At 44.6% G+C, this 12,556-nt stretch overlaps 1 protein-coding gene across 1 annotated transcript in view; it reads right to left on the minus strand.

Annotated features, from left to right (window-relative positions):
• LOC115132592 (membrane-associated guanylate kinase, WW and PDZ domain-containing protein 1-like) overlaps nt 1–12,556 on the minus strand; it is a 104,546-nt gene that overhangs the window by 31,656 nt on the left and 60,334 nt on the right. Inside the window, exon 12 of the mRNA XM_065021072.1 lies at nt 10,531–10,565. Coding sequence (XP_064877144.1) covers nt 10,531–10,565 — 35 coding nt within the window. The remainder of the gene's footprint in view (nt 1–10,530; nt 10,566–12,556) is intronic.

Raw genomic sequence — 12,556 nt, forward strand, 5'->3', positions numbered from 1 at the left:
TTGTTAAGATACTTTCTTTGATTTCAAATTCATATATTCAGTCCAAGACAAATCACTGAATACATGACCACTAAGCCTGGCTAAGACAAAGGGACATTTGAAGAAGCCAATCAAAATGGACTGTGGATTAGTTCAAGGAAATGACCTCATGTCATCAAGTTGTGTCTAATTCAATTAAGATTTTTTACAGTTCAATGATATTTCTTATGGTTAATCAAATATTAAAACCAACACAAATCATGAAAAGAAAAGTTAACACATTTCAAAATAGTTTTGTTAGTAGAAACAAAAACACACTTACAAGCCAACACTTCATTTTGATCAAGAGAGAGTTGCAAATACACCAAGACAGTTGGGTCCCTCTTGCATATGGCAGTGTACTCTGAACACATATTTAAAGCCGAGCACCAGAGGCAGAACAGCTCTTAGAGGCTGACACAGAGTTCCATGCAGCCTGACATTTCAATGATATAACACAGAGGGGGAAAAGCCTGCTTTCCTGAGAAAAACTAATCAACGGTGACATCCAACCAGGGTCACAATTGGTCCCTCTCGACCCCTACAGCACCCTGCCCCTCTCCCACCCTGTCACATGACCTCAATTGGCGACGCCCCTGCTATGACTGATGCCATATCCCTGTTAATCTCTAATCCCAAATTTCCCAGCTTCCTGTTAACAGGAACACTGAAGTATTATCCCTGCTGTAGTATACATGTATTCCTGTAGTATACAGTACATACTTTATGGATGGCTCTGGGTAGAAGTTGGCCATAAGCACTGATCTTGCCTATAGGCACCCTATGAAGACCTAAGGGTTGATGAATCGTCATAATAAAAACACACTTGGGAGAAGGAAATAGGGATTCATATATTTTCCCGAAAATCTACTAAATTTTAATGTCAGGAATAATTCATATTTATCCCGAGAGTCCCCGGAAATACGCAAAAATTGGAAATGCCAATTCAAAGTGTTTAACACCAAGTTTGGTCACTCAGGGTTCCCCAAAATAAGATTGTGGCTGTGCCGCTATTTATAAATTTCACAGCAAATAAAATGTATATTTACAGTCTAAACTGAACAAAAATATAAATGCTACATGCAACAATTTCAAAGGTTTTACTGAGTTACAGTTCATAAGAGGAAATCAGTCAATTTAAATAAATACATTTGGCCCTAATCTATGGATTTCACATGACTGGGAATACAAATATGCATCTGTTGGTCACAGATAAAAAAAAAATTAAATGGACCTCACAATGGGCCTCAGGATCTCGTCAAAGTATTTCTGTTCATTCAAATTGTCGTCGATAAAATGCAATTGTGTTCGTTGCCTGCCCATACCATAATCCCACCATGGGGAACTCTATTCACAACGTGACATCAGCAAACCCCTTGCCCACGTGACGCCATTCACGTGGTCTGCAGTTGGGAGGCCGGTTGGACGTACTGTACTGCAAAATTCTCTAAAAGTCCGTTGGAAACGGCTTATGGTAGAGAAAGTAATGTTCAATTCTCTGGCAACAGCTCTGGGGGACATTACTGAAGTCAGCATGCCAATTGCATGTTCCCTTAAAACTTGAGACGTCTGTGGCATTATGTTGTGTGACAAAACTGCTGATTTTACAGTGGCCTTTTATTGTCCCCAGCACAAGGTGTACCTGTGTAATGACCATGTTGTTAAATCAGCATCTTGATATGCCACTCCGACACAGAGCACGCTCAGGACACACAGAGCACACCCAGAGTAGGCCAGCATTGTCAAATCATTCAAACGTTGTAAAGCAGTCAAAAAAAGTAAAATGACCAAAGTTGTTAAGCTTGCTAGACAACCTCCAATGACGAATGACAGAATATTTGGCTAAATCGAGTTGATGATTATACAGATAGCAGATCAGCTCATGAATAATGGGGAGGAAGTGAGGACATGGTTTATATATCAAGGGAAAAAATATCTATATCTACTTTATTTGTCGAATGCGCAGAATAAAACATGTGTAGACCTTACCGTGAAATGCTTACTTTACAAGCCCTTAACAGTGGAGTTTAAGAAAGAGTTAAGAAAATATTTACTAAATAAACAAAAGTACAAAATAATAAAAAATTAAATAACAATAACGAGGCTATATACAGGGGGTACCGGTACAGAGTCAATGTGCAGGTTAGCCAAGGTAATTTGTAAAGTGACTATGCATAGATGTAAATAGTTTTGATTAATTGTTCAGCTTGGGGGTAGAAGCTGTTAAGGAGCCTTTTGGTCCTACACTTGGCACACCGGTAACGCTTGCCGTGCGGTAGCAGAGAAAACAGTCTATGACTTGAGTGACTTTTTTGGGCTTTCCTCTGACACAGTCTACTATATAGGTCCTGGATGGCAGGAAGCTTGGCCCCAGTGATGTACTGGGCCATACACACTACACTCTGTTGCGCCTTATGGTCAGATCCTGAGCAGTTATCATACCAGGCGGTGACGCTACCGTTCAAGATGCTCTCGATGGGCAGCTGTAGAACCTTTTGAGGATCTGGGGACCCATGCCAAATCTTTTCAGTCTCCTAAGGGGGAAAAGGTGTTGCCATACCCTCTTCACCACTGTCTTGGTGTGTTTGGAACATTATAGTTTGTTGGTGATGTGGACACCAAGGAACTTGAAACTCTCGATCCGCTCCACTACAGCCCTGTCGATGTTAAATTGGCATGTTCGGCCCACCTTTTCCTGTAGTCCACGATCAGCTCCTTTGTCTTGCTCACATTGAGGGAGAGATTATTGCCCTGGCACCACACTGCCGGGTCTCCAACCTCCTCCCTATAGGCTGTCTCATTGATGTCGGTGATCAGGCCTACCACTGTTGTGTCGTCAGAAAACATAATGATGATGTTGGAGTTGTGGGTGAATAGGGAGTACAAGAAGGGAAAAAGAACACACCCCTGTAGTCTGTAATAGTTTTCAAGCCCTGCCACATCCGACGAGCGTCATAGCCGGTGTAGTAGGATCCAATCTTAATCCTCTATTGACGCTTTGCCTTTTTGATGGTTCGTCTGAGAGCATAGCGGGATTTCTTATAAATCGTCCGGATTAGTGTCACAATCTTTGAAAGTGGCAGGTCTAGCCATTAGCTCGATGCGGATGTTGCCTGTAATCCATGACTTCTGGTTGGGATATGTATGTACGGTCACTGTTGGGATGACATCATCAATGCACTTATTGATGAAGCCGATGACTGAGGTGGTATTTTCCTCAATGCCATTTGATGAATCCTGGAACAAATGCCAGTCTGTGCTAGCAAAACAGTCCTGTAGCATAGCATCTGGGTCATCTGACCTCTCCGTATTGAGCGTGTCACTGGTACCCCCTGCTTTCATTTTTGCTTGTAAGCAGAAATCAGGAGGATAGAATTATGGTCAGATTTGCCAAATGGAGGGCGGGGAGAGCTTTGTATGCATCTCTGTGTGTGGAGTAAAGGTGATCTAGAGTTGGTTGCATATTTGACATGCTGGTAGAAATGAGGTAATACGGATTTAAGTTTGCCTGCATTAAAGTCCCCGGCCACTAGGAGCGTCACTTCTGAATGAGAATTTTCTTGTTTGCTTATGATTTTATACAGCTGGTTGAGTGCAGTGCTAGTGCCGGCATCGGTTTGTGATGGTAAATAGATGGCTACGAATAAAATAGATGATAACTCTTTTGGTAGAGAGTGTGGTCTACAGCTTATCATAAGGTACTCAACTTCAGGCGAGCAATACCTCGAGACTTCTTTAATTTTAAACATTGCTCACCAGCTCTTACTGACAAATAGACACACACCCCCGCCCCTCGTCTTACCAGACGTAGCTTCTCTGTCCTGCCGGTGCATGGAAAATCCCACCATCTCTATATTATCCATGTCGTCGTTCAGCCACAACTCGGTGAAACATAAGATATTACATTTTTAATGTCCCGTTGGTAGTATAATCTTGATCGTTGGTCATCCATTTAATTTTCCAATGATTGCACGTTAGCCAATAGAACAGACGGCAGTGGGAGTTTACTCACTTGCCTACAAATTCTCAGAAGGCAGCCAACCCTCCGCCCCCTTTTTCTCCATTTTTACTTAACACAAATGACAGGGATTTGGGCCTGTTCCTGAGAAAGCAGTATATCCTTCCCGTCAGACTCGTTAAAGAAAAATTGTTCTTGTCACGTTGTATAATGATAGAAGACAGGCGCAGGGGGAAAGGCGGGTATGGGAATCAGGTGTGCATAATGAGACAAAACAGTCTGGGGTTGGTGGTGATGAACCAGTTCAGTGACTCCGAGAAGGCCGGTGTAACGATTGGACCAAGGCATAGCGTGGAAGGCGTTCATTATGTTTATTAATGTGAACCAGCAACAAAACAATAAAGAGTAACAAAACGAGCGTGCAGCTTTGTAGTGTAAAAAGGCTACAATACAAAAACAAGATCCCACACACAACAGGTGGAAAAAAAGGCTGCCTAAAAATTATCCCAATCAGAGACAACGATAGACAGCTGCCTCTGATTGGGAACCATACTAGACCAACATAGAAATACAAAACTAGAATGCCCACCCTAGTCACACCCTGACCTAACCAAATAGAGAAATAAAAGGATCTCTAAGGTCAGGGCGTGACAGCTGGTGACGTAGACCTCCGGAGCTGGTGAACAGAATGAGCCGCAGTACTGGGGGAATTCATGACTATTCTTCCAGTTCAAAGTGAGCAATCGCTGTTCTGATGTCCAGAAGAGACGGTAGCAGCAACATTATGTACAAAATAAGTTTAAAAAATAAGTTACAAACAAACGCAAAAAAACGAACAAAATAGCACAGTTGGTTAGGAGCCTGTAAAATGTCAGCCATCCCCTCCGGCGCCATTCTACAATATGAGACGGAGCAGAGAAGGAGAGAAGGAGGGGTAATGTTATAACGGTATTTTGACATGCATAAGTGAGACGTGCTTTGATAACGCAACCTATGGATTACAGAATAAAGTTCGGAATTTCCACACAAGACAGGAGTCACGATTTTGGGTTTCACTGGGACTGGGAATACAGGAAAATAGCCTAGGCTCAACATAAGATTATATACAGTAAGGCTACACTACGTGAGTCAATACACAATACACTTGATTTAAGTTACATTATTGCATGATAAATGTTTCTAATCAGTGATAGATGAGCAAATTAATGAATAAGCTACCACTTCCACTGGTCCAGCCATAGATCAAATAACCAAATGTACAGACAGAGATTCTGTGAAACAAAATCACATTGATTGATTATCACCAAGTCACAGGCTTTTGGTCGGGAGTAGGCCAGGCTACTATGTGATTGCTGAGAAAAATCCACTTGTATAACATGCAAGCTAAATGTTCTGATCAGCGAATATATGAGCAAACCAGAATAAAGATGATCATTAGCATTCACCTCAACTTAGCTAACATTTCCCGAGCCTAATTGTTACCACATATCCAAACGGAGATTCAGTGATTTATCTAGACGAGTCATCCACGCTTGTCTCAAAGCAGCGCGATGGAGTTATCCCAATCAAAACGGTGCTAAAATTATCATCTAGGTGACCATACGACTAGTTCAGTAAATCCGTATACTGTAATGCTTGTATTTGACTTTGGGAGTCTCAGTATAAGCAAGAATTTGATACATGCCTTCAATTGCATTAGCCTACTTTATTCCAATATTTTCATCATTCAGTTGATCATAACCAACCAACCATAACCATCATAATCAGAACCAAAAAATTGATGATATTACTCCAGTGCTAGCCTCCCTACACTGGCTTCCTGTCAAGGCAAGGGCTAATTTCAAGGTTTTACTGCTAACCTACAAAGCATTACATGGGCTTGCTCCTACCCATCTCTCTGATTTGGTCCTGCCGTACATACCTACACGTACGCTACGGTCACAAGACGCAGGCCCTCCTAATTGTCCCTAGAATTTCTAAGCAAACAGCTGGAGGCAGGGCCTTCTCCTATAGAGCTCCATTTTTATGGAATGGTCTGCCTACCCATGTGAGAGACGCAAACTCGGTCTCAACCTTTAAGTCTTTACTGAAGACTTATCTCTTCAGTGGGTCATATGATTGAGTGTAGTCTGGTCCAGGAGTGTGAAGGTGAACGGAAAGGCTCTGGAGCAACGAACCGCTCTTGCTGTCTCTGCCTGGCCGGTTCCCCTCTTTCCACTGGGATTCTCTGCCTCTAACCCTATTACAGGGGCTGAGTCACTGGCTTACTAGGGCTCTTTCATACCGTCCCTAGGAGGGGTGCGTCACTTGAGTGGGTTGAGTCACTGATGTGATCTTCCTGTCTGGGTTGGCGCCCCCCCTTGGGTTCTGCCGTGGCGGAGATCTTTGTGGGCTATACTCAACCTTGTCTCAGGATGGTAAGTTGGTGGTTGAAGATAACCCTCTAGTGGTGTGGGGGCTGTGCTTTGGCAAAGTGGGTGGGGTTATATCCTTCCTGTTTGGCCCTATCCGGGTGTCATCGGATGGGGCCACAGTGTCTCCTGACCCCTCCTGTCTCAGCCTCCAGTATTTATGCTGCAGTAGTTTATGTGTCGGGGGGCAAGGGTCAGTTTGTTATATCTGGAATACTTCTCCTGTCCTATCCGGTGTCCTGTGTGAATTTAAGTATGCTCTCTCTAATTCTCTCTTTCTCTCTTTCTTTCTCTCTCTCGGAGGGCCTGAGCGGTAGGACCATGCCTCAGGACTACCTGACATGATGACTCCTTGCTGTCCCCAGTCCACCTGTCCACCATATCACCTCCACCCTACCTGACACCCTAGACCCATTCCAATTTGCTTACCGCCCGAATAGGTCCACAGACGATGCAATCTCAACCACACTGCACACTGCCCTAACCCATCTGGATAAGAGGAATACCTATGTGAGAATGCTGTTCATCGACTAAAGCTCGGCATTTAACACCATAGTACCCTCCAAGCTCATCATCAAGCTCGAGACCCTGGGTCTCGACCCCGCCCAGTGCAACTGGGTCCTGGACTTCCTGACGGGCCTCCCCCAGGTGGTGAGGGTAGGCAACAACATCTCCACCCCACTGATCCTCAACACTGGGGCCCCACAAGGGTGCGTTCTGAGCCCTCTCCTGTACTCCCTGTTCACCCACGACTGCGTGGCCACGCACGCTTCCAACTCAATCATCAAGATTGCGGACGACATAACAGTGGTAGGCTTGATTACCAACAACGACGAGACGGCCTACAGGGAGGAGGTGAGGGCCCTCCGAGTGTGGTGTCAGGAAAATAACCTCACACTCAACGTCAACAAAACTAAGGAGATGATTGTGGACTTCAGGAAACAGCAGAGGGAACTCCCCCTATCCACATCGATGGAACAGTAGTGGAGAGGGTAGCAAGTTTTAAGTTCCTCGGCATACACATCACAGACAAACTGAATTGGTCCACCCACACAGACAGCATCGTGAAGAAGGCGCAGCAGCGGTAATGAGGTCTGCACAACGCATCACCGGGGGCAAACTACCTGCCCTCCAGGACACCTACACCACCCGATGTCACAGGAAGGCCATAAAGATCATCAAGGACAACAACCACCCGAGCCACTGCCTGTTCACCCCGCTATCATCCAGAAGGTGAGGTCAGTACAGGTGCATCAAAGCTGGGACAGAGAGACTGAAAAACAGCTTCTATCTCAAGGGCATCAGACTGTTAAACAGCCACCACTAACATTGAGTGGCTGCTGCCAACACACTGACTCAACTCCAGCCACTTTAATAATGGGAATTGACGGGAAATGATGTAAAATATATCACTAGCCACTTTAAACAATGCTACCTAATATAATGTTTACATACCCTACATCATTTATCACACAGGAAGCGGCGCAGGTCCTAATCCAGGCACTTGTCATCTCCCGTCTGGATTACTGCAACTCGCTGTTGGCTGGGCTCCCTGCCTGTGCCATTAAACCCCTACAACTCATCCAGAACGCCGCAGCCCGTCTGGTGTTCAACCTTCCCAAGTTCTCTCATGTCACCCCGCTCCTCCGCTCTCTCCACTGGCTTCCAGTTGAAGCTCGCATCCGCTACAAGACCATGGTGCTTGCCTACGGAGCTGTGAGGGGAACGGCACCTCAGTACCTCCAGGCTCTGATCAGGCCCTACACCCAAACAAGGGCACTGCGTTCATCCACCTCTGGCCTGCTCGCCTCCCTACCACTGAGGAAGTACAGTTCCCGCGCAGCCCAGTCAAAACTGTTCGCTGCTCTGGCCCCCCAATGGTGGAACAAACTCCCTCACGACGCCAGGACAGCGGAGTCAATCACCACCTTCCGGAGACACCTGAAACCCCACCTCTTTCAGGAATACCTAGGATAGGATAAAGTAATCCTTCTCACCCCCCCTTAAAAGATTTAGATGCACTATTGTAAAGTGGCTGTTCCACTGGATGTCTTAAGGTGAACGCACCAATTTGTAAGTCGCTCTGGATAAGAGCGTCTGCTAAATGACTTAAATGTAAATGTAAATTTATCTCATATGCATACGTATATACTGTACTCTATATCATCTACTGCATCTTTATGTAAAACATGTATCACTAGCCACTATGCCACTTTGTTTACATACTCATCTCATATGTATATACTGTACTCGATACCATCTACTGTATCTTGCCTATGCCGCTCTGTACCATCACTCATTCATATATCTTTATGTACATATTCTTTATCCCCTTACACTTGTGTCTATAAGGTAGTAGTTTTGGAATTGTTAGCTAGATTACTTGTTGGTTATTACTGCATTGTCGGAACTAGAACAACTAGCACAAGCATTTCGCTACACTCTCATTAACATCTGCTAACCATGTGTATGTGACAAATACATTTGATTTGATTTATTTGATTTGATTATCAACACCGGTTTACATCAACATACTACTGTTTCTAGAATTCTTGCTTTTCTTCTGGGTTCGGGCTCATTTCATTTCTGTGATGTTTCTGTGATGTCGGACCAGGCCTGGGTACGGGCTTCAGCCCACTGGGATTGGGACAGACCGGGATCGAATTTTCAGTTCTGATGAGAGCTCTAAACTGCATTCAGGTCTCCTGTGCAGACTGTCAGTGTCAATTATGTGTGTGCTTTGAATTTATGAAGTAAATATTCTAGGTTATAGGCTTCCATCTGACAACCTGTTTGGATAATGTACTATTTTATTTTTTGCCAATCTGCTGCTGCACATTTCGTGGAATTGCATTAGTGCAACATTGAGGGAAATGTTAATAATTTTCCAGGTCTTTTGTTTGGGAAATGTGAGATATTTATCTATTATAAACATTTTGAATATCACAAAAATTATAATTACACACACTTACCACAAAATGTACTAATTGTGATGGTAGACATTTTTAAGAACCAGAAAGAAAGAAATATCAAGGTGACACCCCCACACATATGATATCATTGAAAAGCCCAAAATGTCCTCTCAAAGGTACAACAGGACCTAACACATGGGCATGTATGGCCTTAGAGATACGGACCAAAAAACAAATGGACAAAAATGAATTGCACGGTCTCAGGAGGATAGGTGGGCAGAACACAAAACTGACCTCAGATCATTTTTTGGGGGGACAACTTTACCCTCTGGACGACACTCCAGGGGATGCTATGGGTGTGTCTTTCACAGCGGTGATGGAGTCTCCTAACAGCCAGCATTGATTTCTCATCAGGTTAAGATGAGTCGTAAAGATGAGGAGGCGTTTGCTCTTTAAACCTCAGAATAAAGTGATTGTCCCCGGAGAGACCATCCCACCGCTCCAGTACTGAGGTAGCTAGTCTGTCTCTCTTCCTCTCTGCCTATTGTAGCTGTGGGACCAAGCTTGTGAGTCAGTCCCGTAGAACGGCTCCAACATTCCCTTCAGTTCTCTCCCTTATTCCATCATCATTTGTTAATCTCTCCTCTTCACTCTATCGATACCTTTTGTATTGCTTATCTCTTTTCCCCTCATCCTTGGCTCTGTGCATTTCAGCTAGTTTCAACTAGCCACTGGTATAAGACAACCCCTCTCTCCTCTCATCCTCCTTTCCCCTCATCCATGACCCTGTGCCCTCCTTACCAGCTGGACACCATTACAATGACTCAATCAGGACACCCAGGCTACCCTTAAATCACTCAATGACACCATGGGATAGATGGAGGGAAGGAAGGGGTTAAAGAGAGAGAGAGAGAAAGACAATGGAGAGAGAGAAAATACCTAGGAGAGGGAGCAATGGAGAGCTTGCGAGTGAAAGGAAAAGGGGGTAACAGTGAGGGGGCGAGAGAGTCAAAGAAGAAAGTGGGGAAAAAGAAAAGTAAGGGAGGTCTATGGAAGGCTGGATGGAGAGCAGAAAAGGAAAGATTAGAATCCTGTCTTCCTTATCTCCATATCTTTTGTTCTTTAAATAGCCCCCACATCCATCCAGTAGGAAGTGGGCGTGCACGGGGGAATAACACAAACAAATGCAGAAGGGAGGAGATGAGGGAGAAGAGAGTTGTGGTGTACTCACCACCAGCTTGGGGCTCCTCTTGGCCGCCACCACTCCTGCAAAGCAGCGTCAGAGAGACAGAGAGAGTATCAATGAAAAGTGCTACTTAGTAACCCCCCCACCTCCCCCACCCCACCCAGAGCAAAAACAACCACTTCCCAGGAAGGACGGATGGACAGAGGGACGCAAGGATTGAGTGATGGACGACGGGTCCTGCTGCAGAGAAAAGTAGAGCTAGTCCAGCTCTCACTCGCTCTTCTTCTCACTCATTCCCTCTTTCTACAAGTGCCACTGCACTACATTGCGCGTTAGTCACAGCGATCTCTGCTCTGCTCTCTCACCCGCTTTCTCTCTCTCGCCTGCTATTAGGACAAGAGCTATTGATCTATCTGCATTAGTGAGGCTCACTGACTGATGCTACAGCTGCAGAGGGTTGCTCCCATCCACCGATCCACAGAGAGAGAACACTGAGCCACAGAGCGATTAAACCACCAAACAATAGCAAGCGCAACTGGGTGGCCAATCGGTTCTACCTCGGCGGGTCGGCAAGACAGAGCGCTCTGCAGGCAGAATTTCAACTATTACCAGCAGAGAAGGAGTCCAGGAGCTTGAGCATGATATGAAAGCCCAGCGTCAGCTCCCCTCTCACTGAGAGCATCTTCTGAACGTCTCTCTGTGTGTTCACCTACAGCAGGCAGCAGCTCCTCTGCTCAACACTCGCACATTGAAAAGCAGATTTTGTTTCCCTATGCCTCCCCCTCCTTTTCCTTGCATGGTGTGGTTTGCTTGCTGGCATCCACCCCCTCCCCCACCTCTCTCTCTCTTACCTCTCCTCTTACTTTCCCTCTCTCCTAATGAAATATTCACACAGGGAGTCAATTGTCTGGGGATACCACACAATACAAGACATGCAAGAAGTAATGGGATGAATATAATAATAATTTACATTTAAAGTTGACATCTTATTTCAAACCTCCTACACATACGATTTCTATTAATACAGCGTTTCTCTGTGAAACAGAAACTTATGTTGTCAAATCAACTGATAAAATCATCAACCTGTTTCAAACAACTGGTAAGGAATCCATGACAACAAGTACTGCCAGAGCAACACAGAGACCGATAAGCTCTCTATTCTCCCTCACTCCCTTTTTTATCTTTGTATCAATTCAACAGACACTGTTTTTATCATTTGGAGAGAAAAAACCTGTATATTAACTAGATGGGAAACTGTAATGAGGGCGTTTGACAATGCGTTCAACCTGTGGAAGAGCTTGACACTTCTAGAAGGTAGTTATCAAACAACAGCAGCACTTTTGGTTTAACAATAAGGCAGCATACTGCATCGGTACCTTCTAGAGAAGGTATTATTAATACCTCCTTGTGAGTATTTGATCCCTGAGGCAACTTCATCTATAGTACCTGAGCTCGGCGCCCCTACCTACATCTCATCCACCTTAGATGAAGCCAATCCCACACTTTAGTCTTAAACTTATTTAAGTTTCACGTGTGGCCGATGCATACATACCCTCAGGCTGTCACTATCCCCGCGACCCAGCACAAAGAAAACACATGGCAAACATCAATGGAACATTTGGGAAACACTGCAAACATCCATGCAACATTCCACCAATGATAACACATGATCAAAGAGCATCCATCTCCTGCTCTTTCTTTACCCATTCTGATGCATCGGCAAAAATCCTTCAGGTTAAAGCCTTTTTTGAAAAATGTTTACTTTGTTTTTTGTTCGTTTTTTAATACTGCAGATAAATCAATGTAATTGTCTGCATCACTTCCAACTCCCTGTATATATTTTTTGCAAATATATATAGGGAAAGGAGGGCCTCCTAGTTAGTTGAACAACTGAATGCCTTCAACTGAAACATGTCTTCCGCATGAATCGGAGGCTTAATCAACATCCATGTCTTCGGCGCCCGGGGAACAGTGGGTTAACTGCCTTGCTCAGGGGCAGAATGACAGACAGGGGCAGAACGATAGATTTTTACCTTGTCAGCTCGGGGATTCAATGCAGAAACCTTTCGGT

The sequence above is a fragment of the Oncorhynchus nerka genome, linkage group LG7 (genome assembly GCF_034236695.1).
Source record: "Oncorhynchus nerka isolate Pitt River linkage group LG7, Oner_Uvic_2.0, whole genome shotgun sequence".
Classification (NCBI taxonomy): domain Eukaryota; kingdom Metazoa; phylum Chordata; class Actinopteri; order Salmoniformes; family Salmonidae; genus Oncorhynchus; species Oncorhynchus nerka.